At 40.9% G+C, this 25,812-nt stretch overlaps 2 protein-coding genes across 3 annotated transcripts; both read right to left on the bottom strand.

Moving 5' to 3' along the window:
• Positions 1-4,208: 4,208 nt before the first annotated feature.
• LOC112216203 (solute carrier family 17 member 9-like) lies at positions 4,209-18,100 on the bottom strand. Its single transcript, XM_024376028.2, has 13 exons — positions 17,765-18,100; positions 13,712-13,909; positions 13,390-13,529; positions 13,201-13,300; positions 12,933-13,057; positions 12,514-12,610; positions 12,251-12,347; positions 12,005-12,092; positions 11,869-11,903; positions 6,221-6,336; positions 6,018-6,073; positions 5,690-5,719; positions 4,209-5,560 (listed from the first exon to the last, which is right to left on the bottom strand). Exons 1-13 carry the CDS (start codon positions 17,896-17,898, stop codon positions 5,391-5,393), a joined length of 1,386 nt encoding a protein of 461 aa, XP_024231796.1. The 5' UTR covers positions 17,899-18,100; the 3' UTR covers positions 4,209-5,390.
• Positions 18,101-18,384: 284 nt separating this feature from the next.
• Positions 18,385-25,778, bottom strand: LOC112216208 (glucose-induced degradation protein 8-B homolog). Of its 2 annotated transcripts, none has more exons than XM_024376035.2 (5): positions 25,676-25,778; positions 22,760-22,893; positions 22,366-22,562; positions 21,566-21,763; positions 18,385-19,663 (listed from the first exon to the last, which is right to left on the bottom strand). In XM_024376035.2, the coding sequence occupies exons 2-5, from the start codon at positions 22,884-22,886 to the stop codon at positions 19,490-19,492; spliced, it is 696 nt and encodes a 231-aa protein (XP_024231803.1). In that variant the 5' UTR covers positions 22,887-22,893; positions 25,676-25,778; the 3' UTR covers positions 18,385-19,489. The 2 variants fall into 2 exon arrangements, with proteins under 2 accessions (XP_024231803.1, XP_024231804.1); XM_024376036.2 differs by lacking the exon at positions 25,676-25,778 and adding an exon at positions 25,318-25,634.
• Between the last annotated feature and the right edge of the window lie 34 nt (positions 25,779-25,812).

Here is a 25,812-nt window from a genome sequence, read left to right on the forward strand (position 1 = left end):
TTACCACCCCCCGCCGGGTGCCTATCCCTTTATTGGCCAGAGTAAAGGAAGAGTTGGGGAGGATGGAAGAAATTGGGGCGGTGTCTAAAATAGAGAGTCCCACAGACTGGTGTGCAGGGATGGTGGTGGTCCCAAAAGCCAATGGGGAAATAAGGATCTGTGTGGACATGACTAAATTGAATGAGGCACTCTGCAGAGAGAGACACATCTTACCATCAGTGGAGCAGTCACTGGCTCAGTTGGATGCCTCACAAGTCTTCACAAAGCTGGATGCCTGCTCAGGTTTCTGGCAGATACCGCTGTCATCAGAGAGTAGGGCACTCACAACGTTTATAACACCGTTTGGACGTTACTGTTTTAATGTTTTGCCATTTGGAATCGCTTCTGGTCCTGAGCATTTCCAAAGACGTCATAGTCCACGCGGACGATGTGCTCGTGTGCGGAAGGGACAGAGCAGAACATGACGTAAGGATCACAGCAGTTCTGACCCGACTTCAGGAGACTGGCCCGACACTCAATGAAAAATGCACTTTTGCACAATCAGAGGTCTTGTTCTTGGGACACAAAATCAGTGCAGCTGGATTAGAGCCATCACAGATATGCCCAGACCCCACAATGTGGCTGAAGTCAGGACCTTCTTAGGCATGGCCACATATGTGGGTAAGTTCCTCCCATAGTTCTCAGATACAACCAAACCTCTGAAAGACTTACTAGCCAAAGAGAATGACTGGTGATAGGGTCACATGCAACAGGTAGCGTTTGACAAAATCAAAGGAGATATGGCCTCACAGAGAGTGCTGGCCCAGTACCGTCCCTACGCCGAGACAAAAGTATCAGCAAATGCATCATCCTTTGGGCTAGGGGCGGTCCTCACACAGATGCAGGACAACATGGAGTGGCGTCCAATAGCATACATCTCCTGAAGCTTATCCGACACAGAGCAAAGATATGCTCAAGTGGAGAAGGAGGCGTTGGCTATCACATGGGCATGTGAAAGGCTCAGCCAATACCTTATTGGCCTGCAGTTTACAGCAGAGACTGACCACAAAATACTGTTGGCTCTGTTAGGGACAAAGGCACTGGATGACTTGCCTTCCGCCTCAGATTACTGAGGTTCACCTACAAGATGGTGTATGTGCCAGGGAAGGCACTGATCACAGCAGATGCACTCTCCAGGGCCCCAATTAAACGTCCATTATCAGAGGAGGAGCAATGTCTAGAGGGTGAGGTACAGGTGTCCATTAATGCAATAAGGGACAGTCTACCTGCATCTCAGACCAAACTGTAGCAGATTGCAGAGGAGCAACAACGAGACCACATCTGCCAACAGATAGTGCAGCAGTGCAAAAAGGGATGGCCCAGGCAGGAGGAACTGCCTCAACTGCTGAAGCCCTATTGGGTACACCAAAGTGACTTCCACTGTAATGGAGATCTTCTCATGAAAGGACAACGGATAGTTATCCCAGAGACTCTACAACCAGAAATGCTAGACAGAGTGCATTATGGACACATGGGGATAACCAAATGCAGACTGAGGGCTCAACAGTCAGTGTGGTGGCTTGGTCTGAGTACCCAGATTGCCAAGCTAGTGGCCCAGTGTGAGGTCTGTACAAAATGTCAACCTTGTCATCCGGAGCCAATGATGGCAACGGAGCTGCCAAAACGGCCATGGCAAAAGGTAGGGGCGGATATGTTCTATTGGAAAAATGACACTTATCTGCTAGTGGTAGATTACTACTCAAGATACAGTGAAATAGCAAAGACACCCATAACCACATCAGCTGGTGTTATCAATGGATTAAAGTTTAAAAAATTCCAGGCAAGGGATCGCTGAGGTCCTGGTTACAGATAACGCTCCCCAGTACTCTGCGAGCTCCTTTTCTGCTTTTGCCGCAGAATATGACTTCATACATGTGACCAGTAGCCCCTACCATGCACAGAGTAATGGTGAGGCAGAGAGAGCTGTGAAAACAGTCAAGGGACTGCTGAAAAAGAACAAGGATCCATACAGGGCTCTGTTAGCTTACAGAGTTACACCACTGCATCATGGGCTGTCGCCTGCCGAGCTCCTGATGGGTAGGAGGCTGCGTTCCCCATTGCCTATCTCGCCGGCTCAGCTTAAACCCCGATGGCCTAACAGGAAGGCCTTCACTGAGAGGGACAAACGGGTGAAACAAATGCAAACTGGAGACTTTAATCGGAGACACCGTGCTAAGGAGAGGCCAGAGCTGACCGAAGGTCAACGTGTGTGGATTACAAACTCAAAGACACCAGCAATAGTGCTGAGGAAAGCGGATGCCCCACACTCCATGTGGTGGACACAGGCTCAGAAGAGGTACGAAGGAACAAAACACACCCCAGAGCTCTTCCAGATCTACCAGCCACACAGACGGAGGCCACAGAAAATGCAAAAAAAGAGGGTGAAGGAGAGAGAATGCTCACAGAGCCACAAGCACGCCCAAAAAGGGATGTGAAGCCACTAGAGTGGCTGAAAGACTATGTTACGTGAAGAGAAAACATACTGTTGGGGACCATACCCAGCAAAAAGAGACTGTACCTAAGTTAATGTTCATACTGTGTGATTTAATGCTTTCATACTGTTTCAGGATGGGAAGTAGCATGTTAAAGAATAATACTGGTTTCCAAATTACATTTCAGTTATGCTTCAGTGGTTATGCATGTTGAGTTCTTGTTCAAGGGAGAGGGGAAGATGTAGTAGGATGTCCCTTGGGGGTATCGGTACCTATGTAGGACATGCGAGGGTTAGGTTAATAAACAGGCTGGAGCTAGAATCTCGTTGTCACGCGTCCTTATTTTAGATCATACTACATTTGCGATTTCCAACTTGTTGTGTATTGTTTATGTCCAATAGCTATGTTTTAGCTATACTTTCTCTTCATATGACAAGGATTGAAAGGATTTGCCAGTACATTGTCGACTTTATTCATGATGATGACTGCTTGTCTAGCTTGCTAGCTAAGAATTTGAAAGTATGATGTTGACATGATCAGTCCCATCAAAGCTACGGTAGTCGCTCTCCACTGGCTATGGTGCTGAAACTGCACTGATGCTCGTGAAGTTGCTTTCTACTAGCTTTGTTTATTGTCCCCCAAGGTTAAATCGGGGAGGGATTGTGGATCGGTCTCCATCGTCCTTCTGTCTCTCCATCTGTTAGTCACACGAGATATCTCGGACAGCACTGGCCCGATGTTTACGAAAGGTGGGTGAATTATGCGTTTTGCCATTGAAATCTGGTATTTACAAAATTACACTAATTGGCCCAAGGCGGGAGCTATAGTTATTAACTGATATTTGTGAGTCACACCAGAGAGGAATAGGCTAAGCGAGAGGGATAAATCGGAACAAAATCTGTCTTCTCCAGCAGGTGGCGTTTTTTATTTGGCACATGACATGGAGTATAGGCTATATAAGGAGTGGATTAGCTAGAGACTGCAAAGCTCGACATTCAGGGCTACCGGCTGACCTGGCCAGTTAATCAAGCTTTCATATGGCCCGCTTGGGACAGTAGACTACATTTTCAAAAAATATATAGGCTATTTAAGCTACTTGTATTCATACATTCACAATCTTCCCAACAACTGACGCTTCACACTTGTTATCAACCTGCTTCCAAGCGGTGTCAATAATGTCAAAGCCTTCCATGTCCATCTCGAGTGACGCCCTTCCTCAACTTCCTGGATACACCCGCCCAAGTGGAGGCGGGAAGCCCATCAATTCATTGTTGAACTTCCGCACACCATTCAAAAGTCCTCCACCTTTCAATATTTTTTCATATCAGACATAGCGATGTCATTATTAGCAAATAAAGGTTTATGTAAGGTCCACGGACCATGTAGGCCTACACTATGGAGCTGCTTGCTTGTCAATACATGAACATTAGCCTATTTACACAAATCACTTGTTGGTTAAATACAAAAATCAATATTGTAATAATGCTATGCTGTAGTCTAGGCCTATATAATTGTTTAAAAATCAGATTAATTCCCGAAGCTGTTCATGAGTGGTTTATTTATTCGTTGAATATCAACTGTCAGGTGGCAAGAGCGCAGAACTATGGACACTGCTGATTGCTGCGCAGAAATAAATCTGTTCTAATAAACCCAGTCTCTGCGCAACAATCTTAAATGCAATCTCTGGAAAATACAACCGTTTTAATGGAAATTATTGAAAAGAGCGGGATCCCAGCGTTACGGTGTTATAGGGCTATATTTATTTCTCAACTCCAATTGGCAGCGTTTTACAATCTTTAGTGTTTATCATGACAATTTAAAAAAGTTACTGCGTGAAGCGTGTCAGCCATTCGCATGTGTTTTACGTAGGCCTCTATTTACTGTACAATTCACACAATTACACTATTTATAAACATAACAATTACATGATTTTATGAATGCCAGTGGGAGTTTTTTTTAAAGATATTATACAAGCAACAAGGTCATATTTAGTCTGTGACATAGCTAATGATTAGCCTTTTGGGGTAAACCATGTAGAGAAGCAACCTCATGCTTCAGCCATATAGCCAGGATAATGGGTCAGACAGGTGATCATGCTTATTGCTAAAATAGCACACCTGCTTGATCATATAGACCATCTAAAGATATTGCTTTTCATCAATATGTTACTAGGCTAATTTTTGGAGGGGAATATTACATTTTAAACAGTTTAATATAGGCTATATGTCATCATTGAGAGGGGGGCATGGTTTTATTTTTGTTTTCCAAACAATCAGTGTAAATAAATATGTGATTTTATGGTTGGCTATAATATAAGGTATTTGCCCAAACTGCAAATGAAACGTGAAATCACCCAGATTTAAATTCTGCGTGCTTTCCTGATATCTTGGCCTGGGTCAGTAATTTAAAAATTCAGGCCAGTAGTTTTCACTTGGTACTGGCCCAGTGTGCCACTGGCAAATTTACCTGAATGTCAAGACCTGGACTGGTACCCAGGCTAACTGCCCTCCATTTTTAAAGACATTTATTTCCATTGTTAGATATATAAAAGCTCATCTGTGGTCAACTAAAATGTGTTAGTCACACAAGATATCTCAATTGGCCCAATGGTGGAGGCTGCATCATTCATGGGGGATGACATGTTTACTGTTGTCTTGTTTCACTTTTCAATTTCAGGGACAATAGATAATGTTTTCAAAGTTCTAGCAAGTGAAGCAACATTGAATTATAAATATTTTAAAGCATCTTATTCTCAGACCTGGTGCACGAAGGCATAATTTAAAACATGTCAAACAAGTCATTTTTTCATAGGCATATTGTAGTAAGGCCTGCAATCCTCTACACAAACCATTTTGTTAGACTGACATTATAGCCTACACAGATATACACACTAAGTTATTGGCAGTGTCTTTGTGTGGGTCATACACGAGTGACTTCAGACAAATTCCACAAGTCCACACGGTTGGCTTCTCCAAACATGAGGAATACTCCGAGGCCCATGGTATTCACCATTGTGAAGAGTGAGAACACGTAACCCCAGGAAGCTGTGACCTCAATCAGGTATCCAGAAACATAGACCAGCACCAGGCCTGTGGGATACACAAACTGGTCTCATTTACACAGTCAAATACAGTACATAGGCCTTTAATACACTTAACCGTGAGCATTATATCATTCTGATGTACAGTATACATGGGGGATTGATATTTAATACCTACCTGTGAAAGCTCCACACATATTCATAAATCCTGTGGAGAAAAAAATATATTCATTTTTGGGAACAAAATATTTGTTTGTCAATCAAAATGGAACAAATGGAATAGGAAGACAATGATACCCAAAGATACTGACAGTGTCCAGTTAAGATACATTCTTATTTACAATGACGGCCTACAACGGCCAAACCCAGACGACGCTGGGCACAATTGGTCCAGCGATGTCCGGGTTTGGCAGGTGTAGGCCGTCATTGTAAATAAGAATTAGTTCTTAACTGACTTGCCTAGTTAAATAAAGGTTCAATTTTAAAATTGTTTTTAAAAAACTGACCAAACAAGGCTCCAGCGCACGATGGGGCTAGGTCCTGTACATTCACAGACACACCACTAGCACATGGGGACAATGGCAACGGGTTAGTATACTAATAACTCTATTACTGGATGAGAAGTTACCCTTCTCATCCAGTAATATGGGTATACTTCTATTATGTGGATTGAATAATGTTACATAAACACACACACACAGAAACACACCTGCTGTTGAAGGTGGCCAGGCCCATAGCAGCAGAGACAAAGATCACAGCGGAAGGGAATGAGAGTGGCCTGCAGAGTAGCAGGAGGAACACACTGGACACACCCATGGACATGAACTGTATGAGGAGAGAGAGAAACACACCGATCGACTTATTTAAAGATGTCCTCTAGCGATTTATGAACACTTTTGAAAACATACTTTTGAAAAGCGATAACCAAAGTATAAAGACAGTAAAGTACACACATTGAAGGGTAAAAAAAATATGTTTTGAACAAAATTGTGTTTTTTTAGACACAAGTGCAAACTTCAAGGGAGTAGGGCATTTAAGGAGTCATTTTGATGGGAATCTGTGATGTCATCAGCCTCACCCTTTCTTGAGGAACAATAGAGAACTAAAGAGGAAAAGCACACCCCCCACTTGTGCTATGTCAATACCTTTTGTAAAGTAAATCAGGTGATAAAGAGGTGAAAAATAGACTGGAGTGCCACTTTAACTTAAATTCCCCATTTCAAGAGATAGAGTGCCATGCAAAGGTATCCACCCCCCTTGGCATTTTCCTATTTTGTTGCATTACAACCTGTAATTTAAATGGATTTTTATTTTAATTTTATGAAATGGACATACACAAAATAGTTCAAATTGGTGAATTGAAAAAAATGTATTGTTTCAAAAATTCTACAAAACACCCCCCAGAAAAGTGGTGTGTGCATACAGTTGAAGTCGGAAGATTACATACACCTTAGCTAAGTACATTTAAACTCAGATTTTCACAATTCCTGACATTTAATCATAGTAAAAAATTCCCTGTTTTAGGTCAGTTAGATCACCACTTTATTTTAAGAAAGTGAAATGTCAGAACAATAGTAGAGAGAATGATTTATTTCAGCTTTTATTTCTTTCATCACATTCCCACTGGGTCAGAAGTTGACATACACTCAATTAGTATTTGGTAGCATTGCCTTTAAATTGATTAACTTGGGTCAAACGTTTCGGGTAGCCTACCACAAGCTTCCCACAATAAGTTGAGTGAATTTTGTCCCATTCCTCCTGAAAGAGCTGGTGTAACGGAGTTAGGTTTGTAGGCCCCCTTGCTCGCACACACGTTTTCAGTTCTGCCCACAAATTTTCTATGGGATTGAGGTCAGGGCTTTGTGATGGCCACTCCAATACCTTGACTTTGTGGTCCTTATGCCTCATGATGCCAACTATTTTGTGAAGTGCACCACTCCCTCCTGCAGCAAAGCACCCCCACAACATGATGCTGCCACCCCTATGCTTCACGGTTGGGATGGTGTTCTTCGGCTTGCAAGCCTCCCCTTTTTTCCTCCAAACATAACAATGGTCATTACGGCCAAACAGTTCTATTTTTGTTTCATCAGACTAGAGGACATTTCTCAAAAAAGTATGATCTTTGTCTGTGGATATAGATACTTTTGTACCTATTTCCTCCAGCATCTTCACAAGGTCCTTTGCTTTAGTCCTGGGATTGATTTGCACTTGGTGCACCAAAGTACATTAATCTCTAGGAGACAGAACGCGTCTCTTTCCTGAGCATTATGACGGCTGCGTGGTCCCATGGTGTTTATACTTGCATGCTATTATTTGTACAGATGAACGTGGTACCTTCAGGAGTTTGGAAATTGCTCCCAAGGATGAACTAATCTTGTGGAGGTCTACACATTTTCTTTCTGAGGTCTTGGCTGATTTATTTTGATTTTCCCATGATGTCAAGCAAAGAGGCACTGCGTTTGAAGGTAGGCCTTGAAATACATCCACATGTACACTTCCAATTGACTCAAATGATGTCAATTAGCTTATCAGAAAGCATGACATATTTTTCTGGAATTTTCCAAGCTGTTTAAAGGCACAGTCAACTTAGTGTATGTAAGCTTCTGACCCACTGGAATTGTGATACAGTGAATTATAAGTGAAATAATCTGTCTGTAAACAATTGTTGGGAAAATGACTTGTGTCATGCACAAAGTAGATGTCCTAACCGGCTTCCAAGACCATAGTTTGTTAAAAATAAATTTGTGGAGTGGTTGAAAAACTAGTTTTAATGACTCCAACTTAAGTGTATGTAAACTTCCGACTTCAACTGTATATATTCACCCCCTTTGCTATGAAGCCCTTAAATAAGATCTGTTGCAATCAATTACCTTCAGAAGTCACATAATTAGTTAAATGAAGTCCACCTGTGTGCAATCTAAGTGTCACATGATATGTCACATGATCTCAGTAAATATACACCTGTTCTGAAAGGCCCCAGAGTCTGCAACACCACTAAGCAAGGGGACCATCAAGCAAGCAGCACCATGAAGACCAAGGAGCTCTCCAAACAGGTCAGGGACAAAGTGGGGAAGAAGTACAGATCAGGGTTGGGTGATAAAAAATATCCAAAACTTTGAACATCCCACGGAGCACCATTAAATCCATTATAAAAATTGAAATATTTTGGCACCACAACAAACCTGCCAAGAGAGGGCCACCCACCAAAACTCATGGACCATGCAAGGAGGGCATTATTCAGAGAGGCAACAAAGAGACCAAAGATAACCCTGAAGGAGCTGCGAAGCTCCACAGAGGAGATTGGAGTATCTGTCCATAGGACTCCTTTAAGCAGTACACAGAACTGGGCTTTACCTAAGAGTGGCCAGAACAAAAGCCATTGCTTAAAGAAGAAAATAAGCAAACACGTTTGGTGTTCGCCAAAGGGCATTTGGGAGACTCCCCATACATATGGAAGAAGGTTCTCTGGTCAGATGAGACTAAAATTTAGCTTTTTGGCAATCAAGGAAAACGCTATGTTTGGTGCAAACCCAACACCTCTCATCACCCTGAGAAAACCTTCCCCATAGGGATATTTTTCATAGGCAGGGACTGGGAAACTGGTCAGAATTGAAGAAATGATGGATGCTGATAAATACAGTGACATTCTTGAGGGAAACCTGTTTTGGTCTTCCAGAGATTTGAGACTGGGATGGAGGTTCACCTTCCAGCAGGACAATGACCCTGAGAATACTGCTAAAGCAACACTCGAGTGGTTTAAGGGGAAACATTTCAATGTCTTGGATTGGCCTAGTCAAAGCCCAGACCTTAATCCAATTGTGAATCTGTGGTATGACTTAAATATTGCTGTCCACCAGCAGAACCCATCCAACTTGAAGAAGCTGGAACAGTTTTGCCATGAAGAATTGGCAAAAATCCCAGTGGCTAGATGTGCCAAGCTTATAGAGACATACCCCAAAGAGACTTGCAGCTGTAATTGCTGCAAAAGGAAAAAGCAATGGCTTTTGTTCTGGCCACTCTTAGGTAAAGCCCAGTTCTGTGGAGTGTACTGCTTAAAGGGGTCCTATGGACAGATACTCCAATCTCCTCTGTGGAGCTTCGCAGCTCCTTCAGGGTTATCTTTGGTCTCTTTGTTGCCTCTCTGAATAATGCCCTCCTTGCATGGTCCATGAGTTTTGGTAGTAAGTTTTAAGTTCCTCGGCGTACACATCACAGACAAACTGAATTGGTCCACCCACACAGACAGCATCGTGAAGAAGGCGCAGCAGCGCCTCTTCAACCTCAGGAGGCTGAAGAAATTCGGCTTGTCACCAAAAGCACTCACAAACTTCTACAGATGCACAATCGAGAGCATCCTGTCGGGCTGTATCACCGCCTGGTACGGCAACTGCTCTGCCCACAACCGTAAGGCTCTCCAGAGGGTAGTGCGGTCTGCACAACGCATCACTGGGGGCAAACTACCTGCCCTCCAGGACACCTACATCACCCGATGTCACAGGAAGGCCATAAAGATCATCAAGGACAACAACCACCCGAGCCACTGCCTGTTCACCCCGCTATCATCCAGAAGGCGAGGTCAGTACAGGTGCATCAAAGCTGGGACCGAAAGACTGAAAAACAGCTTCTATCTCAAGGCCATCAGCATGTTAAACAGCCACTTATGTATCACTAGCCACTTTAACTATGCCACTTTGTTTACATACTCATCTCATATGTATATACTGCACTCAATACCATCTACTGTATCTTGCCTATGCCGCTCTGTACCATCACTCATTCATATATCTTATGTACATATTCTTTATCCCCTTACACTTGTGTGTATAAGGTAGTAGTTTTGGAATTGTTAGCTAGATTACTTGTTAGTTATTACTGCATTGTCGGAACTAGAAGCACAAGCATTTCGCTACACTCGCACTAACATCTGCTAACCATGTGTATGTGACATAAAATTTGATTTGATTTGATGGCTCTATAAAGTATTGACTTTGGGGGGGTGAATAGTTATGCATGCTCATGGTTTCAGTTTTTTAATCTTATTTCTTCTTTGTTTCACAAGAAAAAACTATTTGCATCTTCAAAGTGGTATGCATGCTGTGTAAATCAAATGACACAAACCCCCAAAAGTCCATGTCAATTCCAGGTTGTAAGGCAACAAAATAGGAAAAATGCCAATGGGGGTGAAAACTTTCGCAAGCCACTGAACTGTAACTAATCCTGTTATGTCAGATAAGAAATTATTGAGACCCTTGACAAAGATGAGCAATAATGACTGTATAAAATAAATAATTCAAATACTGAGCTATTTTGTATGAAAAAAAAGGGAAATTATATAATTTATCTCAAAAACATAGGGATCAAGATGATTGACATCCTTAACTATTCTTATAAAGTAGTTAAAAGTTCAGTATTTGGTAGCATATTCCTAGCCCGCAATGACTACATCAAGCTTGTGACTCTACTCTACTTGTTGGATGCATTTGCAGTTCGTTTTGATCGTGTTTCAAATTATTTCATGTCATTATTGTTGTATGTCATTATGTTGTATGTCATTATAGTGGATGATAGCATGATTACGGATAATCCTGAATGAATCGTGAGAAAGTTACAGAGAGTCACAGATAAGACATGCTAACCTCCCCTGTTATTGATAATGTCTTGGGGGTATGATCTTTGACCCTCTGTATTTCTCAATCATCATTATTCACGATTCATTCAGGATTATCCATAATCATGGTATCATCCACATTAATGTAGAAGTGTTTAGAAACATTTTATTCTTATTTTCAATAAAAGTGACTCTAAAATTACACAATACATTTTTACAATTACATTCTATTGGGTACAAAATAATCTGAAACAACCGAAACTAACTGCAAATGCACCCAACAAGTTTGTAGAGTCACAAGCTTGATGTAGCCATTCATTGCGTGCTAGGAATATGGGACCAAAGACTAAACTTTGACTACTTTATTTATAAGAATCTTTAAGGGTGTCAATAATTTTGACCCCTACCTTTTTGAGAAAAAAGTATTATCTTTCTCTGAGCAAATGTTTAAATTATTATAATAATTTTATAACAGTTTTTTCATTATCCATTTTATACAGTCATTATTGCTAATCTTTTTCAAGGGTGTCAATAATTTCAGACCTCACTGTATGTTAGTCAGGGGAAATAATTGCCTGAGCCCCAAGGATATGTCTGATTGCCTTGTCTGGCATGAAAATGGGGAGCTCTAACCTGTCTGAACAAATCTCTTATGTATACCTGTACGTTCTCTCTGTCCACAAACCACTGAATATTGGGTTCAGTTACACAAGAATATAAGTTAGCGATTCTAAACCAGGTAAGCTTACCTGCATCATCTTCCTAACAGATGATGTTCGAAATCCTAGAACAAAAAACAGTCTGTTACTATGAAATGGCTTCAATAACTTACTAAGGAAGCAGCAAAACAAACAAATGTTGTACTCTAATCTGTCATTCTTGTACCCTGCTGAATGAGGTGATCCGAAATTATGCCTCCAAAGAGCGCAGATGCGATTGCAACCAACCATGGAATTACGTTACACACCCATCCCTGGAATAACATATATTAGAAGTATGAGTTACAATACAGATTACACTAAATTGCAATGGTTAGACTATTTATTATTTTGGGTGAAGAAGGCCAGTATAGGTAAGACATGCTTTTTGGATAAGGTAAAGAAAGTGGCTGAAGAGATAAAGGTTTAATACCTTGGCGTGCGGATATGTATCTTTGAAAAAGGTTGGTAGCCATGACATCAATGAGTAACAAGTACTGCTGAAGCATAGGTGAGCAAAGACCATGGCACTGAAGAGATGTGAAAGAGGGAGAACAAGAGACTAAAAATAGCAGTAGAGCCAGGCAAGCAGGCAACATCAAGGTAAATAGAAGAAGTTGCAAAACATTTGCATAAAATCCACGTGCCATACTGTATTACATCCACAATCAATATATGCAAAAATTTAAGCTGTACCACACAGAGGGCTGTTTGAACATTTTTAGCCAGCGTTTCTTTGACAGACCCGAACTGGATCCATGGCTTGACAGCACTTGGATTGTGTTCATTTGACCTGCAACCGAAACACACATTACCATATAAAGCAGTATGATTATAGCAGCCAACCTCTTGAATCGTACATAACAACCACGTCATTCAGTGAAACAACTAACATGTATAATACATGCATTACATTTTGTAGATACTTTCAAACTAGAAATATATTATAGAAGCCCACCTCATATGAAATCTAGAACGTAGAACAACCACTTAATTCAATGAAACAACTATTACATACAACACATCCAATGCACATTTTTTGATTCTTTAAAACAAAATATATTCATGCACAAAGCACCAGTTCTATAGATTATTATATTGCTACCCTAGAGTACCTCTCAGTAGAAATCTCCACACAGTCAATGACCAGAGTCCCGAGAGCAGACCAGCGCCATAGAACACACTCTCCCAGCCATAGCGTTCCAACATCAAGGACCCCAGTCCTCCCACCATCAGTGTTCTGACTCACAAGCATAGAAGCACAATGAGGAAGAAGCATTTAGAACATATTTCAGATAAAGCTATTTATGATTAAATTATAAATCAGAGATGGATGTTGGTATAATTAGAGACCTGTGTTCAGTTATTACATGTATAACTTACCCCATATAAGAGCCACTGCCCATGGTACTCATCAGAAAGCCTCTTTCCCCTTCATCTACTCGTTGGGAACAAAGACTGGCCAAAGAGGGGTAGTGGACACCTGAGAGAAAGCAGCTGTTATCAAAGTTACCAAACCATTCCAAAAGAGGAGACAGAGGGTAGAGACTTTCTCTGTTTCCACCCTCTCACCTTGTAATAGCCCCATAAGGAATCTGGCCACCGTCATGGAGGTGAGGGAACTGATGCCCAGTTGTGCCAACAGAGGGGTGCATGCTGTAATGGAAGCCCAGGATGTAGTGGCAAGAAGTAGGACCCGTTCACCACCAATTCTGGCAAAACAAACAATCATGAGCAGAGACAGAGCAGTCTTCACAGCACACAAGAAAGGTGATTTCCAGCTTCTAACATGGACATTATATAACAGGCAATCACTCAAGCTCAAATAATACAAATCCCAATCCCAATAGGTAGCCATTGTTTCTCTCATTCAGACCACCAGAGTTTGACCCACCTGTCGCTGACATGACCTCCCAGCACCTGAGTGAAGCAGTAACCCCAGAAGAAGCCCCCCATTACCACACCCGACTGCGTCTTGCTCCAGCCAAATGTGGTGGCCATGTTGACAGCACAGATTGGCATGGCCATCCTGGCACAGTAAAGGAGACACGTGCCCAAGAAGAGCGTCACCGTCCACTTTTGAGCCAATGGTCTGGGGGCAAATAGCAAGAAAGAGAGGGAGAGGTAATGATTTATGATAATACTGATAATCTACATTACACTATATGTAAAAACCAGATAATTGGTCTATTATCATTTCATCCCCTACAGAACATCATGTATCAGTAGTGCTGAGCGATTAACCAAAATTTCAGTTATTTTTCGTTTTTTAAACAACTTTTAGTTTTTTAAACAACTTTTAAACAACAACTGACTGACATCAGTTCAATGATTTGAATTCCATTTCGCTTAAAAAAATATATTTTGTGAACTCAATGCGCACATCGCATAGTTTCTCTAGAGATAAAGATCCAGCCTGAACTGTGCTATATAGTAGGGAGTTGTAGTTTCCAACAGACCAATATTCTGCACATTTGGTAATTAACTACAATTACAATAATCCTTTGGTCATTTACTTGTCTTGGTCTGAGTTTATTTATTCTACTCAAGAATAATGCAGACAGTGAGGTGACATAGAGCATAGCCGTAGGGAGTAGTTTCAGGGTGTTTAAAAAAATTATTGAATCTGAACCAACCTCAAAAAGCACAAATAACTCAGCACTATGTATCAGTAGAGAAGACAGCAAACCAGTTTTTCTGACTACATCAAGTGCAGTGCCTTAATGAAGCCACCAGCATTGGATAAAAGTTTCAGCAGACAGAGCAAGCTAAAATATTTTTTATAATATTTTGTGTGATGTCTAATTTAAAGACAAACAGGGATCTAGTTTAATATGAGATACTTCTGTTAAGTTACATAGAGCAGTAAAACACTACAAATATGGGCAAATTAATTGAAAGTGTGACCAAGATCTAAATCTACTTTCACATTGGAGCTTCTAACAACCATTGTGAATGTTGTGAACACACAGAAACTCTAGCCTGGTCCCAGATATATTTGTGTTATCCTGTCAGCTCCTTGTCACTGGAATGACAGGGAGTTGACATGATCACACAAACAGATCTGGGACCAGGCTACCAAAACACATATTGAATCCAAGATAATTACTTTACACCACTGTAGACACTTAAGTAAAAATACTCACTAAATGGACTCACTAAACAGACATGCTTCCCTTTGTAAATTATGCCTGAGTGTTGGAGTGTGCCCCTGGCTATCCGTAAATTAAAATAACAAGAAAATGGTGCCATCTGGTTTGCTTAATATAACCAATTCAAAATTATTTATATATATACTGCTCAAAAAAAATAAAGGGAACACCTAAACAACACAATGTAACTCCAAGTCAATCACACTTCTGTGAAATCAAACTGTCCACTTAGGAAGCAACACTGATTGACAATACATTTTACATGCTGTTGTGCAAATGGAATAGACAACAGGTGGAAATTATAGGCAATTAGCAAGACACCCCCAATAAAGGACTGGTTCTGCAGGTGGTGACCACAGACCACTTCTCAGTTCCTATGCTTCCTGGCTGATGTTTTGGTCACTTTTGAATGCTGGCAGTGCTTTCCCTCTAGTGGTAGCATGAGACGGAGTCTACAACCCACACAAGTGGCTCAGGTAGTGCAGCTCATCCAGGATGGCACATCAATGCGAGCTGTGGCAAGAAGGTTTGCTGTGTTTGTCAGCGTAGTGTCCAGAACATGGAGGCGCTACCAGGAGACAGGCCAGAACATCAGGAGACGTGGAGGAGGCCGTAGGAGGGCAACAACCCAGCAGCAGGAACGCTACCTCCGCCTTTGTGCAAGGAGGAGCAGGAGGAGCACTGCCAGAGCCCTGCAAAATGACCTCCAGCAGGCCACAAATGTGCATTTGTCTGCTCAAACGGTCAGAAACAGACTCCATGAGGGTGGTATGAGGGCCCGACGTCCACAGGTGGGTGTTGTGCTTACAGTCCAACACCGTGCAGGACGTTTGGCACTTGCCAGAGAACACCAAGATTGGCAAATTCGCCACTGGCACCCTGTGCTCTTCACAGATGAAAGCAGGTTCACACTGAGCACGTGACAGACGTGACAGTCTGGAGACGCCGTGGAAAACGTCCTGCTGCCTGCAACATCCTCCAGCATGACCGGTTAGGCGGTGGGTCAGTCATGGTGTAGGGTGGCATTTCTTTGGGGGGCCGCACAGCCCTCCATGTGCTCGCCAGAGGTAGCCTGATTGCCATTAGGTACAGAGATGAGATCCTCAGACCCCTTGTGAGACCATATGCTGGTGCGGTTGGCCCTGGGTTCCTCCTAATGCAAGACAATGCTAGACCTCATGTGGCTAGAGTGTGTTAGCAGTTCCTGCAAGAGGAAGGCATTGATGCCTATGGACTGGCCCACCCGTTCCCCAGATCTGAATCCAATTGAGCACATCTGGGACATCATGTCTCGCTCCATCTACCAACGCCACGTTGCACCACAGACTGTCCAGGAGTTGGAGGATGCTTTAGTCCAGGTCTGGGAGGAGATCCCTCAGGAGACCATCCGCCCCCTTATCAGGAGCATGCCCAGGCGTTGTAGGGAGGTCATATAGGCACGTGGAGGCCACACACACTACTGAGCCTCATTTTGACTTGTTTTAAGGACATTACATCAAAGTTGGATCAGCCTGTAGTGTGGTTTTCCACTTTAATTTTGAGTGTGACTCCAAATCCAGACCTCCATGGGTTGATAAATTTGATTTCCATTGATAATTTTTGTGTGATTTTGTTGTCAGCAAATTCAACTATGTAAAGAAAAAAGTATTTAATAAGAATATTTCATTCATTCAGATCTAGGATGTGTTATTTTAGTGTTTTGAGCAGTGTATTTATAAACTGTAAAGTAATTTTCTCTGATGAATCCCCTTTCCGGAGAAGACAAGGTGAGCACTACCATCAGTCCTGTGTCATGCCAACAGTAAAGCATCCTGAGACCATTAATGTGTGGGGTTGCTTCTCAGCCAAGGGAGTGGGCTCACTCACAATTTTTCCTAAGAACACAGCCATGAATAAAGAATGGTACAAACACATCCTCCGAGAGCAACTTCTTCCAACCATCCAGGGACAGTTTGGTGACGAACAATGCCTTTCCAGCATGATGGAGCACCTTGCCATAAGGCAAAAGTGATAACTAAGTGGCTCGGGAACAAAACATTGATATTTTGGGTCCAAGGCCAGGAAACTCCCCAGACTTTAATCCCATTGAGAATTTGTGGTCAATCCTCAAGAGGCAGGTGGACAAAAAAAAAAAACACAAATTCTGACAAACTCCAAGCATTGATTATGCAAGAATGGGCTGCCATCAGTGGCCCAGAAGTTAATTGACAGCATACCAGGGCAGATTACAGAGGTCTTGGAAAAGAATGGTTAACACTGCAAATGTAATTATTTTACCTTTTTACTAGGCAAGTCAGTTAAGAACAAATTCTTATTTTCAATGATGGCCTAGGAACAGTGGGTTGACTGCATGTTCAGGGGCAGAACGACAGATTTGTGCCTTGTCAGCTCGGGAATTTGAACTCGCAATCTTTCGGTTGCTAGTCCAACACTCTAACCACTAGGCTACCCTGCCACCCCAAATATTGCCTCTTTGCATCAACTTGATGTAATTGTCAATAAAAGCCTTTGACACTTATGAAATGCTTGTAAATATACTTCAGTATTCCATAGTAACATCTGACAAAAATATCGAGACACTGAAGCGGCAACCTTTGTGAAAATTAATATTTGTCATTCTCAAAACTTTTGGCCACGACTGTATATTTCAATACCAAATACTTTGAGACTTTTATGTATTATAAAAAAAACATTGCTTGACATGTCTATTTTCACCACCGTGAAGAGGTTTTCAAATCTAACGTTTTCAACTTCTGCCATAGGCAAAGCACCGAAAGCATAATCCAACTCCTTACCTGGGCCATATCGCAGTCTGCCGCTGTGGTTCCTCTCCCTCCGAAACATTGTGTGCGAATACTTTGTTAGGAATATTTTTCTCGGGAACTTCCAAGTTATGTTTAGTTTCACCAAATATTTGCCACAATGCCATTCAATGTCTGGTGTATTTTCAAATTCACCGTCCACCGCTCTACACGTAGATTTCGTCGGGAAACGTGCGCTTTGATTAAAGAAAATATGGACACAGCCTTGGCAAACAAGCTGGACAGGTAAAACTAGTGGGCAACATGAAACATGCATATCTCTCTGACAGCTTGGCTGGCTGAATGACTGGTTTCTTGCAATCAGTGCAACACAGAACGCGTTCCAGCTCGTCTAGTTTGTAAATAGCGGCAGCCAATCAACAATGTGTGATCGCGAGGGTTTACAATTTAGAACGCGCCCTCAGATTCCACGACCGCTGCAGTAGTGAGCAAATGCTTCAACTGGTGACCTACTATTCATCACTTCCATGCCGAAATTGCACATTCACAATAAATAAATTAACCTGAGCAGCAAGGCTACATAATGCAGTAAACAATGCTCTTAATGGATTTTCATACATTACCTACTGTATAAGGCCGTATTTCAATAAAACTGTCACTCAAAATAATTGTTTATTTCCATATCTGCAAATATTTCCTCAAAAAACGTCCAATAATAAGAGGGGAGTTATCTGTATGTAGTCTCTATGATCACATTGTCTTACAGTACAATAAAAAGTTGTATGAAATGAAGACTGGACTTTTAGCAGCAGGTACAAAATAAACAAATATTTCAACTCCCACATAACATAAACAAGGCATGAGTGCTTCTGTAATGACCTTAACCAATTCAACAACATTACACTACATGCATCTGGGCAGTAAATGTAAAAATTCTAACTGGTAACTAACTCTTAAGAGCAAACTGGTCATGTGTACCGAACTTCTCTCTACTCCCCTAGGAGAGAAATAAGTACAGCCCTTCTACTGTGAAAGGTCAAGGTTTCCACCATCTACAACTTTTTAATCCTCAACAAAACAAGGCAGAGTTCCATGTGTCTTTCAAAGACAGAAGGGAATGTAAACTCAGCCAACCATTTAAAAGAAACCCGTATTTCCATGTAAGCAATCATTTCATTCAACAGTAGACAGGTTAATACCAGAAGACCGGTTATAACCTATCAAAGTACAGTAGATAAAAGGCTGGGTAACAACAGTTTCCACTTAATCCAAACACTTTATCTAGAAAAAGTGGCGTATAGCCTATTCCTCTCTTTCCTTTACACATGAGCCTAATTTAGTCTTAAACTCTACCTTATATGTATAAAATCATAACTCCCAAACTCAACGTGGCAACCCAGTGGCTTAAAAACAAATAAAACAAAATGATACTCAGAACTCACCATGATACTCAAGTAAAAGTGAATAATACTTATTTTTCAGGTAATCAAATATAAACCAGAAATTTACATTTGTCTTTCAAAATGTCTATAAATGTGGGTACTCTGTTGAATGTTTATATCATCATAGCAGTTGTCACTTTTTAAAATACAGCCATATACTGTTTGCACAATCAATTAAGTCCTCTCATATATGCAACATGAAAAAAGTATTTATATTGGTATATAATATATGTTATTATTACGTTATCATATAGTCGTTGACTGCTTATAAATAGGAGAAAGGAAGTGTGGTAGTCCATGTCACTGCTCGTTCATTTCACTTGGGATCCTCAATAGTGCCTTTGCTGAGGTCTGTCATTTTGGGGTATTTTACTTTCTTCTGGTCCAGCTCGTTCTGAGCCCATAACAGCAGCTTGAGTAGCTTGGCCAGTTTGGGTGTTGACTCCCTGTTCTCATAGTCCAGCACAGCCTGGTTCACCTCACTCCACACCTGAAGAGCATTGAGAAAGGAAAGAAAGGTGTTTAAATTACAGGAATACAGTCACACATAGAACACCCCCAAAAAGAGACCCTTTTACTCATGCACATTAAGGCTCTTTCTTTACATTAGTAAAATATGTGTAGTAAGAGCTGACTCTTCAACATCAGATTTGCAACTTATCTGTTTACAGTATCTTTACATTAATATTGGATGTGGTGTGGCCAAAGCCACATTCCTGCTTCATGTGTGTTTGCAGCTATTAGCATACTGTAAATACCATAGTATATAGACAAACAAAATAAGGATCTAAACCATATTGCACACAATGTTGCACACTTGATTAATGCAATGATTCACAAATGTGTGGACATTTTAAAAGCATTTCATTTTCAATTTGGCTAACAACAAAAACGCTGTCTCCTGGAATTAAGATAATTAAGGTCATTCTTACATGGGCATGTGGCATCAGAGAGCCATTGTCTTTACACTATACCACTCAGAGGGGGTATTTGGTGCACACATGTCCCACACCACCTATGGAGGTGGCTTGGGAAAGAGCGATTTGAAGCTAGATCGGTCTCTTTACCATATAAAAATACAGTGCCCTCTGTAATTATCGGGACAGCGTTTTCTTTTTGTTCCTTCTTCTTTAGGCTCAATACTTCAAAAGGTTGGATTAAAAATCAAACAATGACTATGAAGTGCAGTCTGTCAGCTTTAATTTGAGCATATTTTCATCTATATTGGGTGAACCGTTTAGAAATTACAGCACTTGTTGTCCATAGTCCCCCCCCCATTTTAGGGGAGGAAAAGTATTGGGACAAATTCACTTATATGTGTATTAAAGAAGTAAACAGTTTAGTATTTGGTCCCATATTCATAGCACACAATGACTACATCAAGCTTGTGACTCCACAAATTTGTTGGATGCATTTGCAATTTTGTTTTGGTTGTGTTTCATATTATTTTGTGCCCAATAGAAATTAATGGTAAATAATGAATTGTGCATTTTGGAGTCACCTTTATTGTAAATAAGAATAGAATGTTTCGAAACACTTCAAAATACACAATACATTATTATTTACCATTCATTACTATTGGGCACAAAACAAACAGCAAATGGATCCACCAAATTTCAGTCACAAGCTTGATGTAGTCATTGCGTGCTATGAATATGGGACCAAATACCTAACTTTTTTTTACTACTTTAATACACATAAGTGAATTTTTCCCAATACTTTTCCTCCCCTAAAATGGGGGAACTATGTACAACAAGTGCTGTCATTTCTAAACGGTTCACCCGATATGGGTGAAAATACACTCAAAATAAAGCTGATAGTCTGCACTTTAATCTCATAGTCATTTGAGCCAAAAGAAGAAAAAATGCTTCATTCTCTTAATAATTACGGAGGGCACTGTATGTGTCATGGATCCAGTATGCGTTGTAAAGTTAGTGTAGTGTAAAGAGGCTATAATTAAGTAATAAGGCACGAAGGGGCGTGGTATATGGCCAATATACCATGGCTGTGGGCTGTTCTTAAGCATGACGCAACGCTGAGTGCCCGGATACAGCCCTTAGCCGTGGTATATTGGTCATATACCATGCCCCTTATTGCTTAATTATAGCCTCTTTACACTACACTAGCTTGACGCAACGTGCACGACACAACGCGGAGTGCCCGGATACAGCCCTTAGCCGTGGTATATTGGTCATATACCACAAACCCCTGAGGTGCCTTATTGCTATTATAAACTCGTTACCAACGTAATTAGAAATGTTTTGTCATACCAGTGGTATATGGTCTCATATACCACAGCTGTCGGACAATCAGAATTCAGGGCTCGAACCACCCAGTTTATAATAGCCTAATAAACAATTATACAGATGATAGGCCACACACATAGACACACCTTCTGTCGCTGCATCATGTTAAGCAGGTCTCCAAAGGGCGACTCTTCTGGGTTGTCGAAGGCAAGAAGAGCCAGCGTCCTCTCCATCTCTGTCAGGCACTCACGGCTCTCCTCCCCCTGCTCTGCCAGCTGTGTCTGGGCAAACTCCAATGCAGACTCTGTCTCCTGCAGCCTGATTAACTCAATCAAGTGCTGTTGCTACAAAGAGGAAAAGGGGAAGGAGAGAAGAAATGGAGAGGGACTTTTTATGTTGACTGAGAACAGATTGTCATTTACAGCAATGACCTGGGGAATAGTTACAGGGGAGAGGAGGGGGTATGATTGAGCCAATTGGAAGCTGGGGATGATGGGTCAGATTGGTGGTATGAGGGTCAGATTGGGAATATAGCCAGGACACCATACTCTTACAATAAGTGCCATGGAATCTTTAATGACCACAGAGAGTCAGGACACCTGTTTAACGTCCCATATGAAAGACGGCACCATACACAGGGTAATGTCCCCAATCACTGCCCTAGGGCATTGGGATATTTTTTTAGACCAGAGGAAAGAGTGCCTCCTACTGGCCCTCCAACACCACTTCCAGCAGCATCTGGTCTCCCAACCAAGGACTGACCAGGACCAACCCTGCTTAGCTTCAGAAGCAAGCCAGCAGTTGGATGCAGGGTGGTATGCCGCTGGCAAAGGAATGAAATATACGTTTTATCAAGTGTTTTGGTGTGGGCAACGGACATCCACAATAGATGTTGTTGTCTTGGACAAGCTCTGATCCTAAATCAGTCCCCTGAGGGCATCCTTACCTGCAGGTGAAAGTACAGGTAGCGCTTGGTGTCAAGCAGCTCTGGGTGTAAGCTGTTGATGAGTGCGATGGCCTCCTGTATCTGTCCCTTCAGGATCAGCTCTCTAATCTTTATCCTCTCATCTAGAGAGTCCAGGTCCACACTGGGCTCGATCCCAGACTCCATCCGAAACTTCTCGGCTGCCTCTTTAAACCCCTCTGCACAAACACAGACAAGAGTGAGACCATCAAAATCACAAGAAAAATCAACTGGATAGATCAAGGAAAAATGTGTGATTCTGCTTCTGTAAGTAGAGACAAGCTGAAGATTCAGAAAGGTTAACTGGGATAGAGAGCGGCTCAGATTGGAGGTTGTTTTAGCAGCAACTGACACAAAAGTGTGAATCGTGGAATACCTGTCACAAGGTAATTCATAATGAGCCGGTTCATGTCCGCCCTCTGTATGTGTACATTGTTCAGTTTGTCCATCCATTCATCTTTAGTAATATCTTCTGACTTTTCCGCGTAATTCATAATTGACATTGGGATCCTGCAAAGTTTAAATAAAAAAATACGTTAGCTAGCAAGTAGTAATTGCACCGACATGTCGAGAGTGACTGTGGTCGAGGCGGAGGTAAATTTGGTTTTATATTCACACATTCATCAGACATTTGCTAAAAGCCATTTACAGATGTAAAAATCAATAACTAATTAACCATGTCACAGAATCATCAAACTAGATATGATTTATTCTAGAAATGTCTAGCATACATTTACAACCTTTGTTTTGAGTAGAAATTCTAGTTTTGACTTAATAGAAATACATAAAATCTATCATATTCCATTTTAAACTGTATAAATCAATAACTAATTCACAGTTTGTCACAAAAACATGAAACTATGTATGATTTATTCTACAAATGTATACTTTACAACTTTTGTTTTAGGGAAAAATTTAAGTTTTGATTTGATAGAGGGCATGTAGTCTGTCTAGAGGGCGTGTGGTCAAAGTTCTAACGAGTCTGTTATGCCCTATTAGAAGGGGCCTGACATAAAATTTGGCATTTTCAGTCATATTAAATTAAATTACAGGAAAAAACTACAGATTGAAGGGGTCAGGTCTGGCTAACAAAGAAGACAGGATCAAGAGGGCCAAGACAACCAAGAGGATCAACATGGAAACATGGAAAAGAACATTTGTTGTCCATTAAAATAACATCAAATTGATCAGAAATACAGTGTAGACATTGGTAATGCTGAAAATGACTATTGTAGCTGGAAACAGCAGATTTTTTATGGACCATTATCAGCAACCATCACTCCTGTGTTCCAATGGCACATTGTGTTAGCTAATTTTAAAAGGCTAATTGATCATTAGAAAACCCTTTTGTAATTATGTTAGCACAGCTGAAAACTGTTGTTCTGATTAAAGAAGCAATAAAACTGGCGTTCTTTAGACTAGTTGAGAGTCTGGAGCATCAAAATTTGTGGGTTCGATTACAGGCTCAAAATGTCCAGAAACAAAGTACTTTCTTCTGAAACTCGTCAGTCTATTCTTGTTCTGAGAAATGAAGGCTATTCCTTGCGTGAAATTGCCAAGAAACTGAAGATCTCGTGCAACGCTCTGTACTTCTCCCTTCACAGAAAAGCGCAAACTGGCTCTACCCCGAATAGAAAGAGGAGCGGGAGGCCCAGGTGCACGACTGAACAGGAGAACAAGTACATTTGACTGTCTAGTTTGAGAAACAGACGCCTCACAAGTCCTCAACTGGCAGCTTCATTAATTAGTACCCGCAAAACACCAGTCTCAACGACAACAGTGAAGCGGTGACTCCGGGATGCTGGCCTTCTAGGCAGAGTTGCAAAGAAAAAAGCCATATCTCAATAGCCAATAAAAAGAAAAGATTAAGATGGGTAAAAGAACACAGACACTGGACAGAGAGAGATGGCTTTTTCTTTGCAACTCTGCCTAGCATCCCAGAGTCACCTCTTCACTGTTGAGACTGGTGTTTTGCGGGTACTATTTAATGAAGCTGCCAGTTGAGTGACCCCAAACTTTTGAACGTTAGTATATATTATGGTTCACTCTTAGTTTTCCTTATCTCCATTGTGGAACGTCCATGTTGATCATCTTGGTTCTCTTGATCCATTCACCTGTCTTCTTTGTTAGTAAGGCCTGACCCCTTCATCCTGTAGTTTTTTCCTGTAATCTAATTTAATATGACTGAAGATGCAGAATTTCTAATAGGGTATAACAGACTCGTTAGAACTTTGACCACACGCCCTCTAGACGAACTACATGCCCTCTATCAAATCAAAACTGGAATATTTACTCAAAACAACGTTTTTAAAAAGTATGCTAAACATTTATAGAATAAATCATACACAGTTTGATGTTTCTGTGACAAATGGTGAATTAGTTAGAGTTAAACAGTTTTAAATATAATTGTATAAATGTATTTATATCAAATGAAAACTGTAATTCCTCCTCAAAACAAAGGTTGTAAAAGTATGCTAGACATTTATAGAAAATATCATACTTTGCTTGATGATTCTGTCATAATCAGTGAACACGTTATTGATTTATATAGCTTTAAATGGCATTTTATAGATGTTAATGTAGTTCTGTCAAATCAGAACTGGAATGTTTATTCAAATCAAAGGTTGTAAAGGTATACTAGACATTCATAGAAAAAAATCATACCTAGTTTGACGATTCTGTGACAAATGGTGAATTACTTATTGATTTATACTTCTTTAAATTACATTTGATAGATTTTATGTATTTCTATCAAATCAAAACTAGAATTTTTCCAACGACAAAAAAAGGTTGCAAAAGTATGCTATACATTTATAGAATAAATCATACCTAGTTTGATGTTTCTGTGACAAACGGTGAATTGGTTATTGATTTGTACATGTGTAAATGGTTTAGGATGAATGTTCGAATGTGTGAATATAAAACCAACTTTACCTCGGTGTGGTCGAGTGGTGTTTGAAGAACAAAACAACGTTAGTTATGTAGCTAACTAAATCCTTTAATTTCGAAAGGTTAGCTGGCTATTAACAATGATTTCATATCTACCATCTATGCGAGGAACAGAGCGAATATTCTGGTCTCACACACCAAACCATTTAGTCTGAAATTAGCTCGCTAACTATCGTTATTTGTTGTGTTGATACTAGCTAGATGGCTAGCTAACGTTAGCTTGTTGGTGCATCACCCACCAACATGTAATTGTAACATGAGTGAAGAGTACAATACGATACATAATAATATATATTATCGCTATCAAATATAGTAGTCAGCTTTATTGTTCAATTAAATATACCTGTAACAATCGGCTACGGATGTGTAGTTGCTTCAAGCTCTCTCGCGTGAATCACGACAACCGAACGTGATTTGGGGAAACAAAACTACGATTGGCCAGTGGAATGATGTCATGGTTACCAAGGAATAGTAGCAGTG

Source organism: Oncorhynchus tshawytscha, linkage group LG16 (assembly GCF_018296145.1).
Source record: "Oncorhynchus tshawytscha isolate Ot180627B linkage group LG16, Otsh_v2.0, whole genome shotgun sequence".
Classification (NCBI taxonomy): Eukaryota; Metazoa; Chordata; class Actinopteri; order Salmoniformes; family Salmonidae; genus Oncorhynchus; species Oncorhynchus tshawytscha.

Bases quoted from the DNA above. Each gene is read 5' to 3' on its own strand.
- LOC112216203 (XM_024376028.2), bottom strand. From the start codon at position 17,898: ATGGCATTGTGGCAAATATTTGGTGAAACTAAACATAACTTGGAAGTT. The intron at 12,093-12,250 runs GTATTAAACCTT...ATGTTATTCCAG, and splicing joins ATACATATCCGCACGCCAAG to GGATGGGTGTGTAACGTAAT. The intron at 11,904-12,004 runs GTACAAGAATGA...TTTTTGTTCTAG, and splicing joins GGATCACCTCATTCAGCAGG to GATTTCGAACATCATCTGTT.
- LOC112216208 (XM_024376035.2), bottom strand. From the start codon at position 22,886: ATGTCAATTATGAATTACGCGGAAAAGTCAGAAGATATTACTAAAGAT. The intron at 22,563-22,759 runs GTATTCCACGAT...GTGTTTGTGCAG, and splicing joins TATGAATTACCTTGTGACAG to AGGGGTTTAAAGAGGCAGCC. The intron at 19,664-21,565 runs GTGTGTCTATGT...AATGCTCTTCAG, and splicing joins ACATGATGCAGCGACAGAAG to GTGTGGAGTGAGGTGAACCA.